At 43.9% G+C, this 14872-nt stretch overlaps 1 protein-coding gene across 2 annotated transcripts in view; it reads right to left on the bottom strand.

Moving 5' to 3' along the window:
* The window catches only part of RBM6 (RNA binding motif protein 6), a 1836548-nt gene that overhangs the window by 555325 nt on the left and 1266351 nt on the right, over nucleotides 1-14872 (bottom strand). For both annotated transcript variants that reach the window (XM_069644148.1, XM_069644149.1), the window contains exon 17: nucleotides 11241-11360. In XM_069644148.1, the coding sequence (XP_069500249.1) occupies nucleotides 11241-11360 (120 nt within the window). The remainder of the gene's footprint in view (nucleotides 1-11240; nucleotides 11361-14872) is intronic.

Raw genomic sequence — 14872 nt, 5'->3', positions numbered from 1 at the left:
ACCTGGAGGACTTGTTTTTATATGTCCCCTGCTCGCGCTACGTGCCCGAGACCATTTCTGTTGCTTTTCATCCTCAGCCCAGGTAAGCTGCATTGGTCACGATCCCCGATTTCGTCCGTGCGCTGCACGTTGACAGATGCCGTTTATACTCGGGCATGCTGCGGCTGCACAACGCGGACCTTCTTTAACTTTAATTCCGCCTTGTTTATTCTCGTTTAACATAGCAATTCCCATTATTCTTTTTGATAAAAATCACATTACTCCAATTTTTCTAGTGTTACCCACGATTTAATATTACATAATTTTGCCTCCTTTATTTAATTCCTGAATGTTGTTTGCTTTTATTAGGTCATTGGCTGATACATTTTTTTCACCTCCCCCTCAAATCTCTCCCCTTTTATATCCTAGTCTCGACCGCATCTTTGAAGTCTAAGGTATATTTCCACACACAAAAATACTTCACAGTGCACTTAAGCTTTCATTGCTTATTGCTATCACTAATCACCTGGCCATTATTTGTCTTCTTGGAAGCACGTCCAGGCAAAATTTGCCATTACGACTTGGAACCCTCTACTATAATTTCAAGGTACATTTTTCATTACTGGCTTTCACGACTCACCGATTACTTTGCACAAAATGATACTGATCGCGTTGGACTTCCCTTCTTACCACTAATGCTTTGTGTTTTATTTTACTCTCTTTTTCTCTTGATAATTGCTTTTGCTGGTGATTGTCTTTCTCTTGTTTTTTCCTTTATAATTGTTTGGGGACATTTCCTCACATATGCACAAATATGTTGAATGTCCACCTATGTTATGTGAAATATGTTACTGACAATTGAATGTCCTAATTGTCCTGGTTTTGGCTACCTGTTCCTTGTGTCACTGATTTTGATGTCATGCTTTTCACAAATGCATCCCATGCATATATATTATTTGGTTTTCAATCTATGTTAATAATGCACATCTGTTATTTTATTGTGCATCACCAGCCTCAGATGAAGAACCAGTTAGGCTCGAAACACATGTCAGGCTGACCGACCATTCAAAATAAATACAAGATTGTATTTTACTGCTTGCATTCTTGGCGCGGTGTGATTTGGCAATCTCTTGTTCACTTCGTGATTGAGATGAACACTGCATTTCTTCCCTGATTTTGATTTGGGTCTCTTGACGCCCGAGTGGTTTCGAGGTTGTAATTAAGGCTGAACACGCCTCACAACCTTTTACTACTCTCACCTTCTATGGTAGTGATTCCGGCTACATCAACCAGTGCAATTTTTCTGTGGTTGCCACGGGTTCCAGCCTTTGGTGTCGGCACAAATGCTATGTTGTAATGATCATGTTCTGTGGACAGGCCAGTGAAACCGTTGGGGGTCACCTTGCAAAGTCTGGTTCAAGTGGCAGTACCCCCTCTTTACATTCTCATGTTGACCCCCTCCTAGGCGACCAACCTTTGTGACTGACTTTGGTTTGCTTCTGCCCACCCCAAATCAGGGCTAACCATCTCTTACATAAGGGTGCATTCCTACCCCACATTGCCGCTATGACAAAAGACAAGGTCTGTAAACAGAGCCTTCAAAGCAAAATGGAGGCATATGCTTTGCCATCTCCTGCTCAGCAGCAGCCACCCAGACATTCCGTTACTCAGGCTAAAGCAACAATCGCCACCTTTCTCCTTTCATTGCCAGACTTCATGTAGGCTATAACGGACTCCAGATCTTGAATGGAAGGGAAAATCAATACCGAGTTTAGACATAGGCCTATTGAGACAATATCTACATAAAAATACTGCATGAATGCATGAAGTGGAGAGGAGTCTCCGATGTGGAAGATACACTCTCCATGATTAGGAAACAACTGAAAGACTGTGTTGCACCAAATGACTGGAGGAGTGTACGAAAGAGGCAGAGGGCATGGGGCAAGACGCAGCAACCTCTGGTTGAGTGGTCTTTCCGAGAGGGCCACTCCGGAGAACATTTTTTGGAATCATGGTTTAAAGATCTGGTGGGCCACTCTAGTCTAGACTGTCAAATTTCTTTTTGATTGAGAGAGCACACAGGATTCCATCTAAGTTGCCACCTCGTAGAGCTCCCCTCAGAGAGTTGGGGGTTAAGTTTCTGAACTACAGAGACGCAATTTTACAGGTGGTGCGCAGGAAAAGTTCCCTTGAGATCCAGGGGTCAAAACCACTGTTTTTAATGGCTTCACTCGCTCAGTGCAAAAGGCCAGGCAATCTTTTAATGACGTCCAGAAACATCTGCTGTCTAGTGGTATTAAAAACACATTGTAATATCCTGCTAATTTAAAAATCCCCCACGACGGCCGTGCCACATTTTTCTCTGATCCCACAATGGCATGGGATTGGACTGATCTACATCAAAAGGCAAGAACTGATTGCCAGAAATTGAAGAAATTGAAGAAACAACCTCCTGATAGGGACCCATCCTTCGGCGCCTTAGTTGCTTCACCCTCCTACCCCCAATGAAAATCTATGTGTCGATTGACATCCATAAAGACTTGACCAGATATGTGACATTTATTTTCTCTTTCCTTCCACAGGAAGATGGGTTTGTTGGTGCGTGCCGGGGTTCGCCAGACTTTACAAATGCCTTTGCAGATACCACTATTTTGGGTATCGCTAAAGGGTATATTTTCATATCAGGGGGATGCCACTGCACGTTGGCAAGCACCTTTCCTTTTTTGCTCTCAGCCTCCACTACAGTTACTTTTTTTTTATAATAGTTTAAAGTTGGGGAGACATATCCACAGAGTTGCATGGGATGGGGGGGTTATGGGGTTTACAGTGGGTTTTGTCTGTCAACCAGTGGCTATATGCCATTCTATTACTCTGATGTATGTATCGTCCTCTTGTATATGTAGGCATCTACCCCATATGTATGCCTGGACAATATTCTGTGAGTTTTGACAAAGAGCCACATCTCTCCTGCCTTTCTTAGAATGTTAATAGCCTCTGTGATAAAATCAAGAGAGTTGACATCTTACAAGCAAGGATTGTAGTTTTTTCGTAGAACCAATTACGATAGTGTTCCATGCAGGGTTTGTAAGAAGCTCTAGAAGAGTTTTGATCCTGCTTTGAAAAAACACACCCTTAATGCTTAAATCCATAGTTGCAGACAAAAGTGGAAGGTATCTACTATTTGCTTGCTTGCTCAAAGGGGAATTGTTGGGATTACTCAACGTTTATGCCCAATAAATATCTGCTGCTAGAGTTACAGGATCTGTTGATTGCTAGTGTGGCTGACTGGTGGGTGGAGATTTTATCATGTCATGGATCGGCTCAGGATCGATGTACGAACTCGACGACCAGAATACGATCCCCAACCAAACGTAGTGGTTTTGTAGAGGCCACGGGACTAGAGGATATTTAGCTACCATTTTACCCCCAGAAACAGAGCTACTAATCTCACTCAGGGGTGCATTCTTCTGTGTCATGTATCGATTATTAATTTATGCCCAATACCAACCTTTCCTGTGCCTCTGATAAGTGTCATCTCCCTAGGGTTATCTCAAACCATTCCCCATTGCTTCTTGGGTTGACCATGCTTGCCCAAAGCGGTGGCCTGGCATGTAAATCTTTACTATTTGGTTTTCTCTGAAATATCGGAGGATCTCGCATATAAAATCGATGAATACTTGGAGTAAACATGCAGTCAATGGAAGAACCCCTGATACTGTGGAAAACGTTCAATGCTGATCTAGGGGAGGTGATATTGGTTCTAGCAGCGTTTGAAGAGCTTTGACTAAAGAAACACATTGATATTAAGATGGAACTAACCTAAGTAGAAGCCATGTTCGTTACTGATCCTTCCCCTGAGAAACACAGTTAATGCAGACCTGTGACTCTTATTGCAATTGTTAGACCGATACTGGGCAACAAAATCATCTGACATTCCAGACTCCGATATACGAATATGGAGATAAGGTCGGGAAGATGCTGGCTTGGTTGTAGAAGCGAGGTGTCCCCTAGCTGGTTGCACGCAATTAGAAGGCTGGAAGACTTGAGGTATGGAGGCGCTGAAATAAGTGACATTTTTTCACACTACTACAGTTAACGGTAATTCTTTGAATACAGAGTCAATTGTATGCTGCGCCATCCGAACCCCCAGTATGGGAATATTCTGATGCTTTAGAAGAAATTCCTTTACCTATTTTATCTCCAAAAAACAGCTCTAGACTGATATAACAGAAGAACTACTATCAACCATCCTAGCTATCCTCCAAGCTGGCAAATCTCTGGGTCCCAATGGTTCCCAGCTGAATTGTGGAAAGAATTGACCAATGAAATAACTGCTCCCATGCTCTCAATGCTACGACCGAATAAGGATAAGGGGGAATTTCCCCCCGACCTGCACCTGGCTACTATCATAGTTATTCCCAAGAAGCATAAATCACCGGATATCTGTGCTTCTTATAGGCCGATTTCGCTTAATGGTGCTGGTGAATATTCTGGCATCGCGGTTATTGACCGTTTTGCCCTCAGTGATTAATCCGGACTAAAGTGGTTTTCTACCGGATAGGGCAACACGTGGGAACATCCACCGATTGCATATTCCCCTAGACATTGCTGGGTCTATCGAGGACCTTCTGGCTGTGGTGGCCATAGACTTCGAGAAGGCGAAAGACTCAGTCTTTTGGGAATTTTTGTTGAAGATATTATCAAACATGCCTCTAGGGGAAGCATTAATACAGTGGGTCAAACTGCTTTATGAGCACCCACGAGCATCTGTCTGTTTCAACTATAGGTTCTAGCGCTCTTTAGAACTGAGAACCTCTACTCTTTCTTCTAGCTATTGAGCCACTGGCATTATGGCTGAGGAGAGACCCCTGGGTGAAGGGATTTATCTGTCCCTCAGGTTGTGAAGTACAGGTGTCACTATATGTGAATGATCTCCTGTTTATAGGCGAACCACATAGATCCTACCCCAGACTCATTCAAATTCTGCAACTATTAGAGAGATTTAGCGGGCTCAGAGTTAAATCTATCCTATTACCGGTACAAGGTTGCCCTGTGGCAATCCCTCTGTAAGGTACATTCCAGGTGTTCACAGACACCTTTACTTGTCTTGGTATCAAAACATGTAGCAAGTCAGAGGCCTTAATAGAGTAATGTGATGCCTATTACAGGGACATTTGCTGCCATCTTATTTAAAATGATGACTCTTCCCTAATTATTTATATGTCCCCTAGCACACGCTGGTTCGGATTCCTGGTACTGACTGTCAAAATTGAACGGATTTTGAGGAACCTATTCTGGCTCAACTCCCATCCCAGAATAGCCTCAAATATGTCAGTCTGGGTAGGCAGAATTGGCCCCTAGATGTCTGGAAATACTACTGGGCTTCCCAACTGGCAGGCTACAACAAATGGCTCCATGGGGATCACTCCCTACCTCCTTTAGATCTTGGATATTCTTTGTTTTTAGGTAATGACCCACTACAGACGCTGTACTGTGGTGGTTCCATCAACACCCAAACAGTGATGTCCCAACAGATTATCTGCACACACCGAGTTGTTATAAAACCTCTGGGATGGAAAGGGGTGTTTTCCTAGCAGGATCCACTTTGTGAAAATAGAGACCTTCCTGAGACATTCAGACTGGATTTCACCAGGAGATGGGTGAATAGGAATTGATGTGATCTCTGAGGATTAAATACAGCCCTTAACCTTACTACAACACCACTTCTCACTGACAACCAGAGACCAGTTCTTTTACATGCAACTTAACCATGATTTGTCTACCAAATTTCACAGTATTAATGATTTCCCTACTCAATCTGGCCTTAAGGCTAATATTAACACTGAGCTGATTCCGAAAAAGGTTATCTGTCTGTTTTAGCAGGTCTTTCTCAATTTTACCCCTCGCTCGCTAAACTCAAGCAGAAGTGGAAACAGGACCTGTGTCCCCAGGAGACGGAGGACTGCAGGATGTCCTGATGTCCCCATGGGAGATTTCTATCCCAGCCTACTGTGGCTGGTCCAACTGAAAATCCTACATAGAATCTAATATGCCGGTGATTTCCTTTTTAAATGAGGTTTTGCCACAACGTTTTAAGTGTTTGCGCAGCCACGTGTTACTTTAACATTTAATATGTTATGTCCTGTTGGGAGAATTCTCAGAAATGTGCTGTTTTAACCTGGAGAGAGTAAAACCCTTTTCCCCACTCATTTAATTTTAATATGATTTTAACTCTTTCTTTTGGTTGCGGAGTCTGACAAACTCCATAGGCATCATCTTTTACATTGTGTTACAGTGCAGTGACACAGCAAAGTCTTTTTAGATTTCCCAAACGTTTAAAGACCTTCTCTTGGATAAACTACTGTTTCCAAAAGCAGTGAAGTGAAATTGATTTTACTTACATTGTGAACTTTCTAGACCCAGCACACACTATCTTACAATAGGGTGCTGGAGGGGTTACTTCGTATCCCCTCTGTCTAGCCTCTCATCTAACATGGTTATGTTACCCCTTCCCTAATGAATGGCTGGTGGCAGTGGTTTACTTTTAACTACTGTGGTGTGCATTTACCGCGGGCTGCATTCGCAGCTGCAGTAAAGCACCCAAGGGTGCCATTATCGTCAAATGGCCCCGGTGTCTTTTATTGCCATTTCTTTTGGGGAAAGGTCCTTCTTTAGATTTACTCTGCATGCCAAACCCGGTTTGGTCCCTTTGTTCATTTTGTCTTAGGCAGGATTTACAAGTGAATACCGCCTCTGGCTCCAGGGTGTCTGGCAGGGGCAGGAAGCGAGGGAAGTGCCCGAAACTCCCTGTGCTTAGTCTCATAGGAGACAGGAATACAATCAAGTGATTGGCCGGCTGGCTGTCCGGCAAGGACAGCCACCCTGCTGGGTGACTGACAGCCAGGCTGTAATGAATGAGAGAAACCTGCATAAAAGGCGAGACTTTTTGGCTTGGAAGGCAGTCGACCACTGGACGAAGGAATCCGAAGAAGAACCTGAAGAGGACACCTGCTGCAACTCCTGGACCATTGGTTTTCCCGGTGATGCCCTGCTGCTGTGCTGAAATTCCAATTTCGTTTTTCGACTACAGAAGCCCTGCAAGGACGTCTTCTCCCCTCGAGTTGGTTGGACCAATCAACTCCAATGTAAGCCACCTGGCCATCCTCTTGGAGCTGGTTGAAAATCTACTGCAGTTGCTGCTGGAACCAAATAGCCAGGGAGAGAGACACCAGATCTTGTGCATTGCTTTTAAGTTGGCCAAGAGCTCCATGAAGATCCTCCGGACTCCCAGGAAGCAGGAATGACCGAGCCTGAGCCACGTCAACAGAGTGCTGGACCCCAGATGCAAGGAAAGCCCATCTCGACAACCAAGAGTCTGCAGTGTTGCTATTTGCTTAGACGCAAGGAGCTGAAACGGCAAGTGCAACTGAACAGAAATTGGTCCTTTTCTGTCGCCGACAGTCCTGCTGAAGTGCAGGAGTTCTCCAGACGTCTTCCCTCTTGTCCCCACGACTGAGGCCCAGGAACACGGGATATGCAGAGCTGCACAGGAACATAAGCCAGCCAAAGCCCTTTTCTTCTAACCAAAAGTACTGTACAGTCTAAGAGAACTTGCCTCTTGTTGTAACCTTACTTGTTCTCTGCTGATTCTCATCTGGGTTGCTCTGCAGAGTTGCTAACAGCTTCTTTACTTCACAAGTCTAATCGGCTTGTGGCCCTGCTTTGATTTCTTCTTTTCTACAGACTTCTAAAACATTGTGCAAGACTTTTAATTACCCGCAAGAAGTGCTTCAGCTCACCTAGACATTTGCCCAATTGACTTCAGCCTAGCCTGGCTCCCTGATTGACTTCTTCCCTCTGACATTGTTTTGCCTTCCTTCCAGGAAGGGGTTAACTAACTTTGCATTGGGGGTTATCAGAAGTACTTACCTGCTTCAGAATATTTGTGTGATCTCGTTTTGTTCTAATAATCTTTTTCTGATTCTAAATGCAAACAGTGATATATTAATGTCCACAGTGTCCTAGTACCTAAAGTCACCTGAGGGTGTAGGAAGTGTCTGTGTGCCATCCCAGAAGGGTACTTCCTGATTTAGAAATATTAAGAGTGTATATTTTGGAGTGTATTTGTGTGTTACTATTATATTGCGACCTTCTGAAGAAGGCTTAATCTGACTGTTAAATTAATAAATAGTTTAATCAAGAAACCTTGTGTGTAAGAGTTTATTTGAATACTTGTCCCTGTGAACCTCTGTGTAACTCCCCTAAAGCTCACATTGACCCTTCTTGAGATAAACCTGGATGCTGAACACGCTACCAACCTGTGTAGTACAGACTTATACCAAAGGTTGGGTTCCTATTGCCAGGAGGTCAGGGTTTTTGTAGTGCACCCAAAGGGTACTACATACAATCTTGCCCAACACATCCCATGATACAGAAAGTCTGGGGTGACATCTTCAACCACTTAGCAGCCACGCAGGACCACCGGGTGCCTGGTGACACACTCCTTGCTGGGCATACTGGGCGACACAGTCTACTCCTGTTTGTAAGAAATTTCTCCAGTCAAAAGCCCTAGATATTGCCAAGCATACTAAAGCAATGGCATGAGGCACACCCGCACCTCCTGCATTTTCTAAATGGCAACGTGATATGGACAACTATATGTTATTGGAGGAACGAGTATCGATCAGGGGGCCACCAAAATTCAACAAAATACAGAACAAATGGGAACCGGGGGTGGGGAGGTGAACACAAAATACATATGTTTCCGCCAATAGTTTACATTTATTTGCTTTGCTGAGATAATTGAGCATAACTGTTTTGCTCATATGTCACAGAGTTTCATTTTCTTTAGCTTCTTTTTCTTATTTGCTTCCTCTTGGTAACATAGCTGCGTATAGGCATTATAGGGTTTTGCCGCTATGTGTACCCCTAGGTATTTTATCATGTTAGTTCTCCATTCTAATGGGCAGGTTGGTCGGAGGAGGTTAACTGTGTTGCTAGACATTCCCACTCCTAAGGGACCCGATTTAGCATAGTTAATGGCAAAGCCTGTGGCTTTTTTCAATGTCCATGCATTTGGCAACGATAATTGGCTATTGGGAAGGGAGAGCATTGTCTTCTGCATACAAACATACTTTATAATGTTAGTCTTTTATTCGCACCCCTTCAATGGCTATGTTGTTCCGGATCCGTTGGGCGAACAGCTCTATAATTAGAGTGAAGAATAACTGGGAAAGTGGACAACTCTCTTATCCCGCATGAGAGTACGATGGGGGCCGATAATTTCTGGTTCATCTTCAGGATTGTTTTCGGGCCCCTGTAGTTAGCCAAGAGCATTGTGCGGAAAAGGGGGCTGAAACGAAATGCCTCAAGAGCCAAGCGCATAAAGGACCAATCCACCCTTAGTTCCATCTAAGGTCTATAAGGCCAGATCCCGGTGTTCCATTGTTACCACCTCTGCTAGATTGATGGCCTGTCTAATATCCCCAGAGGTGCTTTCCTATATAAAGCCTGTTTGACCTCTTAATTTTGGGGAAGACCCTCGAAAGTCTATTAGCCAGCACCTTTGGGTAAATATTTGCGTCTATGTTAAGAAGCGAGATAGGCCTGTATGAGGAACAGTCTCTTGGGTCTTTTCCAGGTTTTTAAAGCAGGATCACTCACTAAATTAGTTCAGAAGCTCTGTCGATACATTGTTCATTTGGAAAGGAGGAAAAGCCCGGATCGCACAAAAAGTAATAACAGGTGCTGCCAAGTGGGGCGGAATGGGCGCCCCTAATCTCTGCTGCTACCTGGCACAACTGGCAAACACCCCTGCATGGTCAGAAACAGCACATTCCCCCGAAATAGGTACTTATTGAACAAGCCAGATGCCCCCTCCCGCTCTGTTCCCTACTTCACATATCGGCGGCTGCACGCAAACATTGGGTGTTGATTCTCTCTTCTACCAGGACGACCCTGCAAATCTGGGTTTGGGCCTTGGGGGGGAAAAAGGGTCTCCCAATGGTACCAGCCCATGCTCGCCAGTCCTTAGGAACCCTGACTTCACCCCAGGACTAGAACCGGCTAATTTCAAGTACTGAGTGTGGGAGGCGGGACTGCAGACGATTTCACAACTTTTTAAGGAGGGCTCTCCACTCACATTCGAGAAATGCAAAATCAGGTTCACCCTCGATTCTCTTGCACACAGATCCAACATTGGATCGTCCAGCCGTCCATCAGACATGAGGCCACAAGAGAGCTCAATTTCTTAGAACTCACGCTCCAAGAGGCCCCCCGATGAGGACTCATCACAAGACTCTACAAACTACTTCAAGAGGATATGCTAACCCTATGACCCACATACATGACCCAATGTGAGGCAGACCTAGGGCATTTTATTGACGACCAACTGTAGGTGGACATTTAGTCTAGGAACAATACAGCTACCAGATGTATCACCAATAAAGAACGTACTTTGAAGCTACTAGATCGCTTGCATTATCCCCCTGTAAGCTTACATCACTTCAGGAATTCACTGGATCCCAAGTGCTGGAGACAATGCGGTGCCCTGGGAAAATGTGGTGGGAATGCCCACAAGTGCGAGCCTTCTGGGAGGAAACACTCAATGCGATTGAGGCCACTCACTCATTTTAGGCTGTCAATGGACCCAGAGGTAATTCTACTGGGGATCCCACATCCGGAGGTCTACCTTAAGACTGGTCCCACACCCAAGCTACTCACCCAGCCCCTCCTGGCTGCAGAGATTACTCACGCCCGCACCTGGAAAGCTCAGGAGGGCCCCCAACTACCTATGTGGTGGTGAAGGTCTGGGATATCCTCGTTGCGGAGAAAGTCACGCAGGCCAAAGAGGGAGCACTTCACTGGTTCAGTCAACTGATATTTGGGCCCCAGTCTTGGAATATGATCAGGCCTTTCAAATGCAGACTTTCCAACCGCGCCTGTGACCCCAGTAGCAGCTCCAGAGCAGCAAGTCATTTCAAGGGGCTCCAGGGAAATGCAGTACAACGGCGGTGAAGGGGGGTTACGATACGTACTTACCATGATGCATTGTTAATATGTCCTAACACTGTATTTCCTCTATGCTGCAACGATTCAAATAAAGTTGTTAAAAAATAACAATGTATCTATGTAGAGAAGCAAAAATAAAAAAATCCAAGGGAAATGGTGGCACTAAAGAGAGAAGGCACCCCAACAGAGACCCACCCACGCTAGATGAAATTGCTTTCAGGAAGAAGACTGTACACATTTAAGTTTCTTACCTTCTCTGTAAAGGTTGCCTTTCCAGTCTTGCTGATCTTTTTCTCACCTTGCCGTCCCAGAATCTCATCCTTATGATCCCTGCCTGAGGTTCTGGGCTCACGATCTTGGTTTCTGGAGTACTTAAAAAGAGATGAAAACATCAAAAAAATCATTAAATAGAAATACAGGCAACACCTAGTCATAACACCATGCTATTACCAAAATAATTGCATCTTCACGTCTGATAAGGTCATATGCATTAGGATCTCTAAAAGTTTTCACATTTTGGGTATTGCCCTGGTGCCTCTAGCTCTACATTTGAGCATGAGTTACTGTGGTGATACTGAGCCTGCAAAAACACCCCTTTGTAGCCTTGCCTGGCTTCTACGCCTGAGACCCTACCACTTACCCTGGTTTTATCTAAGGTTCCAACTCTAAGGGGCATTCATTTCAGGATGTTCAAGCCCTTCACAATCAAGGGATATGCAAGTCCAACAAGGGGATAAGGAGTATGTTTAAGGACGAGTATATTCTTTAAGCAACTAGAGATGGGTTGCAATCTAAGACAGTGTAAAGGGATGGTTTGTTAATATTTAGATCTTCTCTTCTAGATATTTGACAATTGTTCTACCTAGTCAACATCTATAATGCATTTATAACAAATAACTTCCTCTTTAAGTAATCTGGAACATTATGTTAGACACTTTCATATTCACCACAGTTGACAGCTAAACTGCTAGAATGGGGTACAGACTGGTCAATTGGTTTGTAGATGAAGTCCTAGCTGGGACTGGATCACCTTTTGTTCTTAAGGACAACAAAACAGACCCAACGGGCCTTACATTTTCATCATCTTTATTGGGCTGAGGTCCAAGAGCTGTAAATGGGCACACTAAATCAGGCAACCTAGGAAAACAAACCTTTAGTGGTGCAAGGGCTAGATCATTAATAGATTACTTTATTCTACCAGCAGAGGAATGGGACAATATCAAAATTGAAAATCTTAACATTGAAGCAAGTGATGATATTCCCCTATTCTTTGGAATTCTGTTTTACTTAATGAATTTGGAAAAGTGTGGCTCTTATCGTGATTTCTAGCTCACACACCCACTAATATGTAAAGCTCTATATGCCGGTCATACCCAAGGCAGAATGTTTTATCCTTAAAGTGTAAATCAGTGTTGTAGCAAATGTGTGATATGTCTAGCCGATGAGTCAATCTTAATGTAAGTACAGGGATCTTTTAACAAGATTGTTAGTGAGTTTTACACACATTACTGTCTGTGAGAAAAGGCAACCTTGGATGAACAGGCTTCCAACTCTTAGGTTTGGCTTGAACCACACAAATGTTTGGTAGAAAGGATGAGCAACCAGGCTTAGTCTAAGAGGGGAGGAGGACTGTAGGAAGGTACAAAGAACTATGCGCACACACTAATTTAGGGAAACATGAATGCACTTATAGTTGTATAACACATTATATATCGGGCACACTTAAATATTTGCAAGGTAAGAAAGCACTAAAACACAGTAACACATGTACAACACAATTGCAAGTTTCTTAAGCAATAGACCATATGTGCAGTAACAAATCTCTTCATAAAATCACCCGAAACATTTATTTATTTTGAAATGTGTAAAGCGCACCCACACCAGAGGCATCTGGGCGCTGTTCCTGAAAAATAAAAGCAAAAGAGTTACATATATACAGAGGCATAAATGTACACGAAGGCGCATTACAACGTCAACTTAAGTTACAGTGATCGTTAGACTGATACCATGCTAGATGCTGAACAAGATTTATTTTAGTAGTTCCTGTGTGAAAAGCCATGTGTTCAGATGTTTGCAAAAGGTCCAGAAGGAGGCTTATAGTGTGTTCCAGTGTTTGGCAGCTACCACTGGGAAGCTGCTGCCTCCGGCTTTCTGCAATTTGAATCTTGGGGGTGGAAAGCATGTGCAGTTGTGCTGAGCGATTGGGCCAATTGGATTGGATGGTAATGGATTTATCTGCTAGGTATTTGTGGGCTGACTTCTGCAGACATTTGTGCGTGAGAGTTTTGAAGACGATGTGCTCCTGGACAGGTAGCCATTGGGGGTTCCCTCTAGTCACTGAGATGTGAGTATTTTTGGGGATGTTTAGGGCTGCTCTGAGAGCGTCATTATGGATCACCTGTAGTTTTTTTTAAATATTGTATGTTTTGGTACCAGCGTAGAGGGCATTGCAATAGTCCAGTTTGGACAAGATGAGGGTTCTGGCTAGTGTAATGCAGCTATCGGGTGACGGGAAGGGTCTGCAGACATTAATGAGTTTGGATGTGTAAGCTGCTGCCGAGGCTGTGACGTTGACTTGTTTAGTTAAGGTGAGGGTTGAGTCCAGATAAAAGCCAAGGGTTTTTACTTCATTGAAAGTGATGCCGTCTATATTGAAGGCTTTAAAAAAAAGTCATCAAGTTGGTTGAGGCGGTATTGTGATCCCATGAGGAGAAGTTCTTTTTTTTCATGTTTAAGGCATAATCTGTGTTGGGCCATCCAAGCCTGGATGGTTTGGTAGATTACTTTAAGTGATAACAAATCTATGTCGTAGGCACCCGAGATAGGAATAAGGATTTGAGTGTCATCTGCGTAGTTAGATTAGATGACACTCAAGTCGTCAAGGCGGTCAAATAGTGGTTTAGTGAATATACGATAGAGTGTAGGTGAGACACAGGAGCCTTGTGGTACACCGCAGGTGATCAGAGCTGGCACTGGAGCTTCACTGGATGAGAAGACTCATGGTTCTGTCCATAAGGAAGGATTGTATCCACTGTATGGCTTTCAGCAAGGAGTGGGACGCTGACGCTAGATTATTACAAAGTACAGGTCAAGCAGGTGGAGGAGGGCTAGCTTGCATTTGTCTTTAAACTGAATTGAATTTTCAGGTCCAATAACGCTGTTTCTATCCCGTGTCTAGGGCGGAAGTCAGATTGGCGTAGGCCGAGGTGGTTGCTTGTTTCCAGATAGTTCTGGAACTGGAGGTAAGCTGCTCTATCCAGTGTTTTGAGGAGGAAGGGCACTGTGGTTATAGGGCGATAGTTTGTCAGTATATTCAGGTGTAGAGTAGATTTTTTTTAGTAGGGGGATGACCCAAGCGTCTTTGAGATTGGTTGGGATGGTGCCATTTTCAAAGCAGGCATTGATTAGTTTTGTGATAAAAGGTGTCAATTCAGTCGCGCAGAATTTGACAAGCAAAGCTGGGCAATGGTCACCTTGGCATCTTGAAGGTTTGAGACTGGAGATCATTTTTTGGACTTCAGTGTTTGTGATGGATGTGAATTTGAATCGTGCGGCAGTATTATAACTGGCTTGACTAGAGGTCAGTTGAGGTTGTAGGGCAGGTTTAAGGTTGATCTTTTTATTTGCAATTTTGGAATGAAGTAGGGCTATTTTATAGAGAAGGGCTTATTGAATGCCAGTGCACCAGCTCATATATTTGAGGCAGACCTCTGGTGGTGGCATTGGTGCTTCTAGTTCTCAGAGGATGCATAAGAGTTCCTTGGTTCCTGATGTGGCGTTTGTTATTCTCATTGTATGTGGAGCTTTTGGTTTGAAGGACTGCCCGTTTGCCATTTTTAGAGGCCTCTGCGAAGGCTGCTTTATTCAGTTCAGTCGGGAATTT

Source organism: Ambystoma mexicanum, chromosome 2p, assembly GCF_040938575.1.
Source record: "Ambystoma mexicanum isolate Mex_15411 chromosome 2p, UKY_AmexF1_1, whole genome shotgun sequence".
NCBI classification, from domain to species: domain Eukaryota; kingdom Metazoa; phylum Chordata; class Amphibia; order Caudata; family Ambystomatidae; genus Ambystoma; species Ambystoma mexicanum.
Note: the sequence above shows the minus strand (reverse complement) of the source record. Positions and strands in the feature narration are given on the sequence as shown.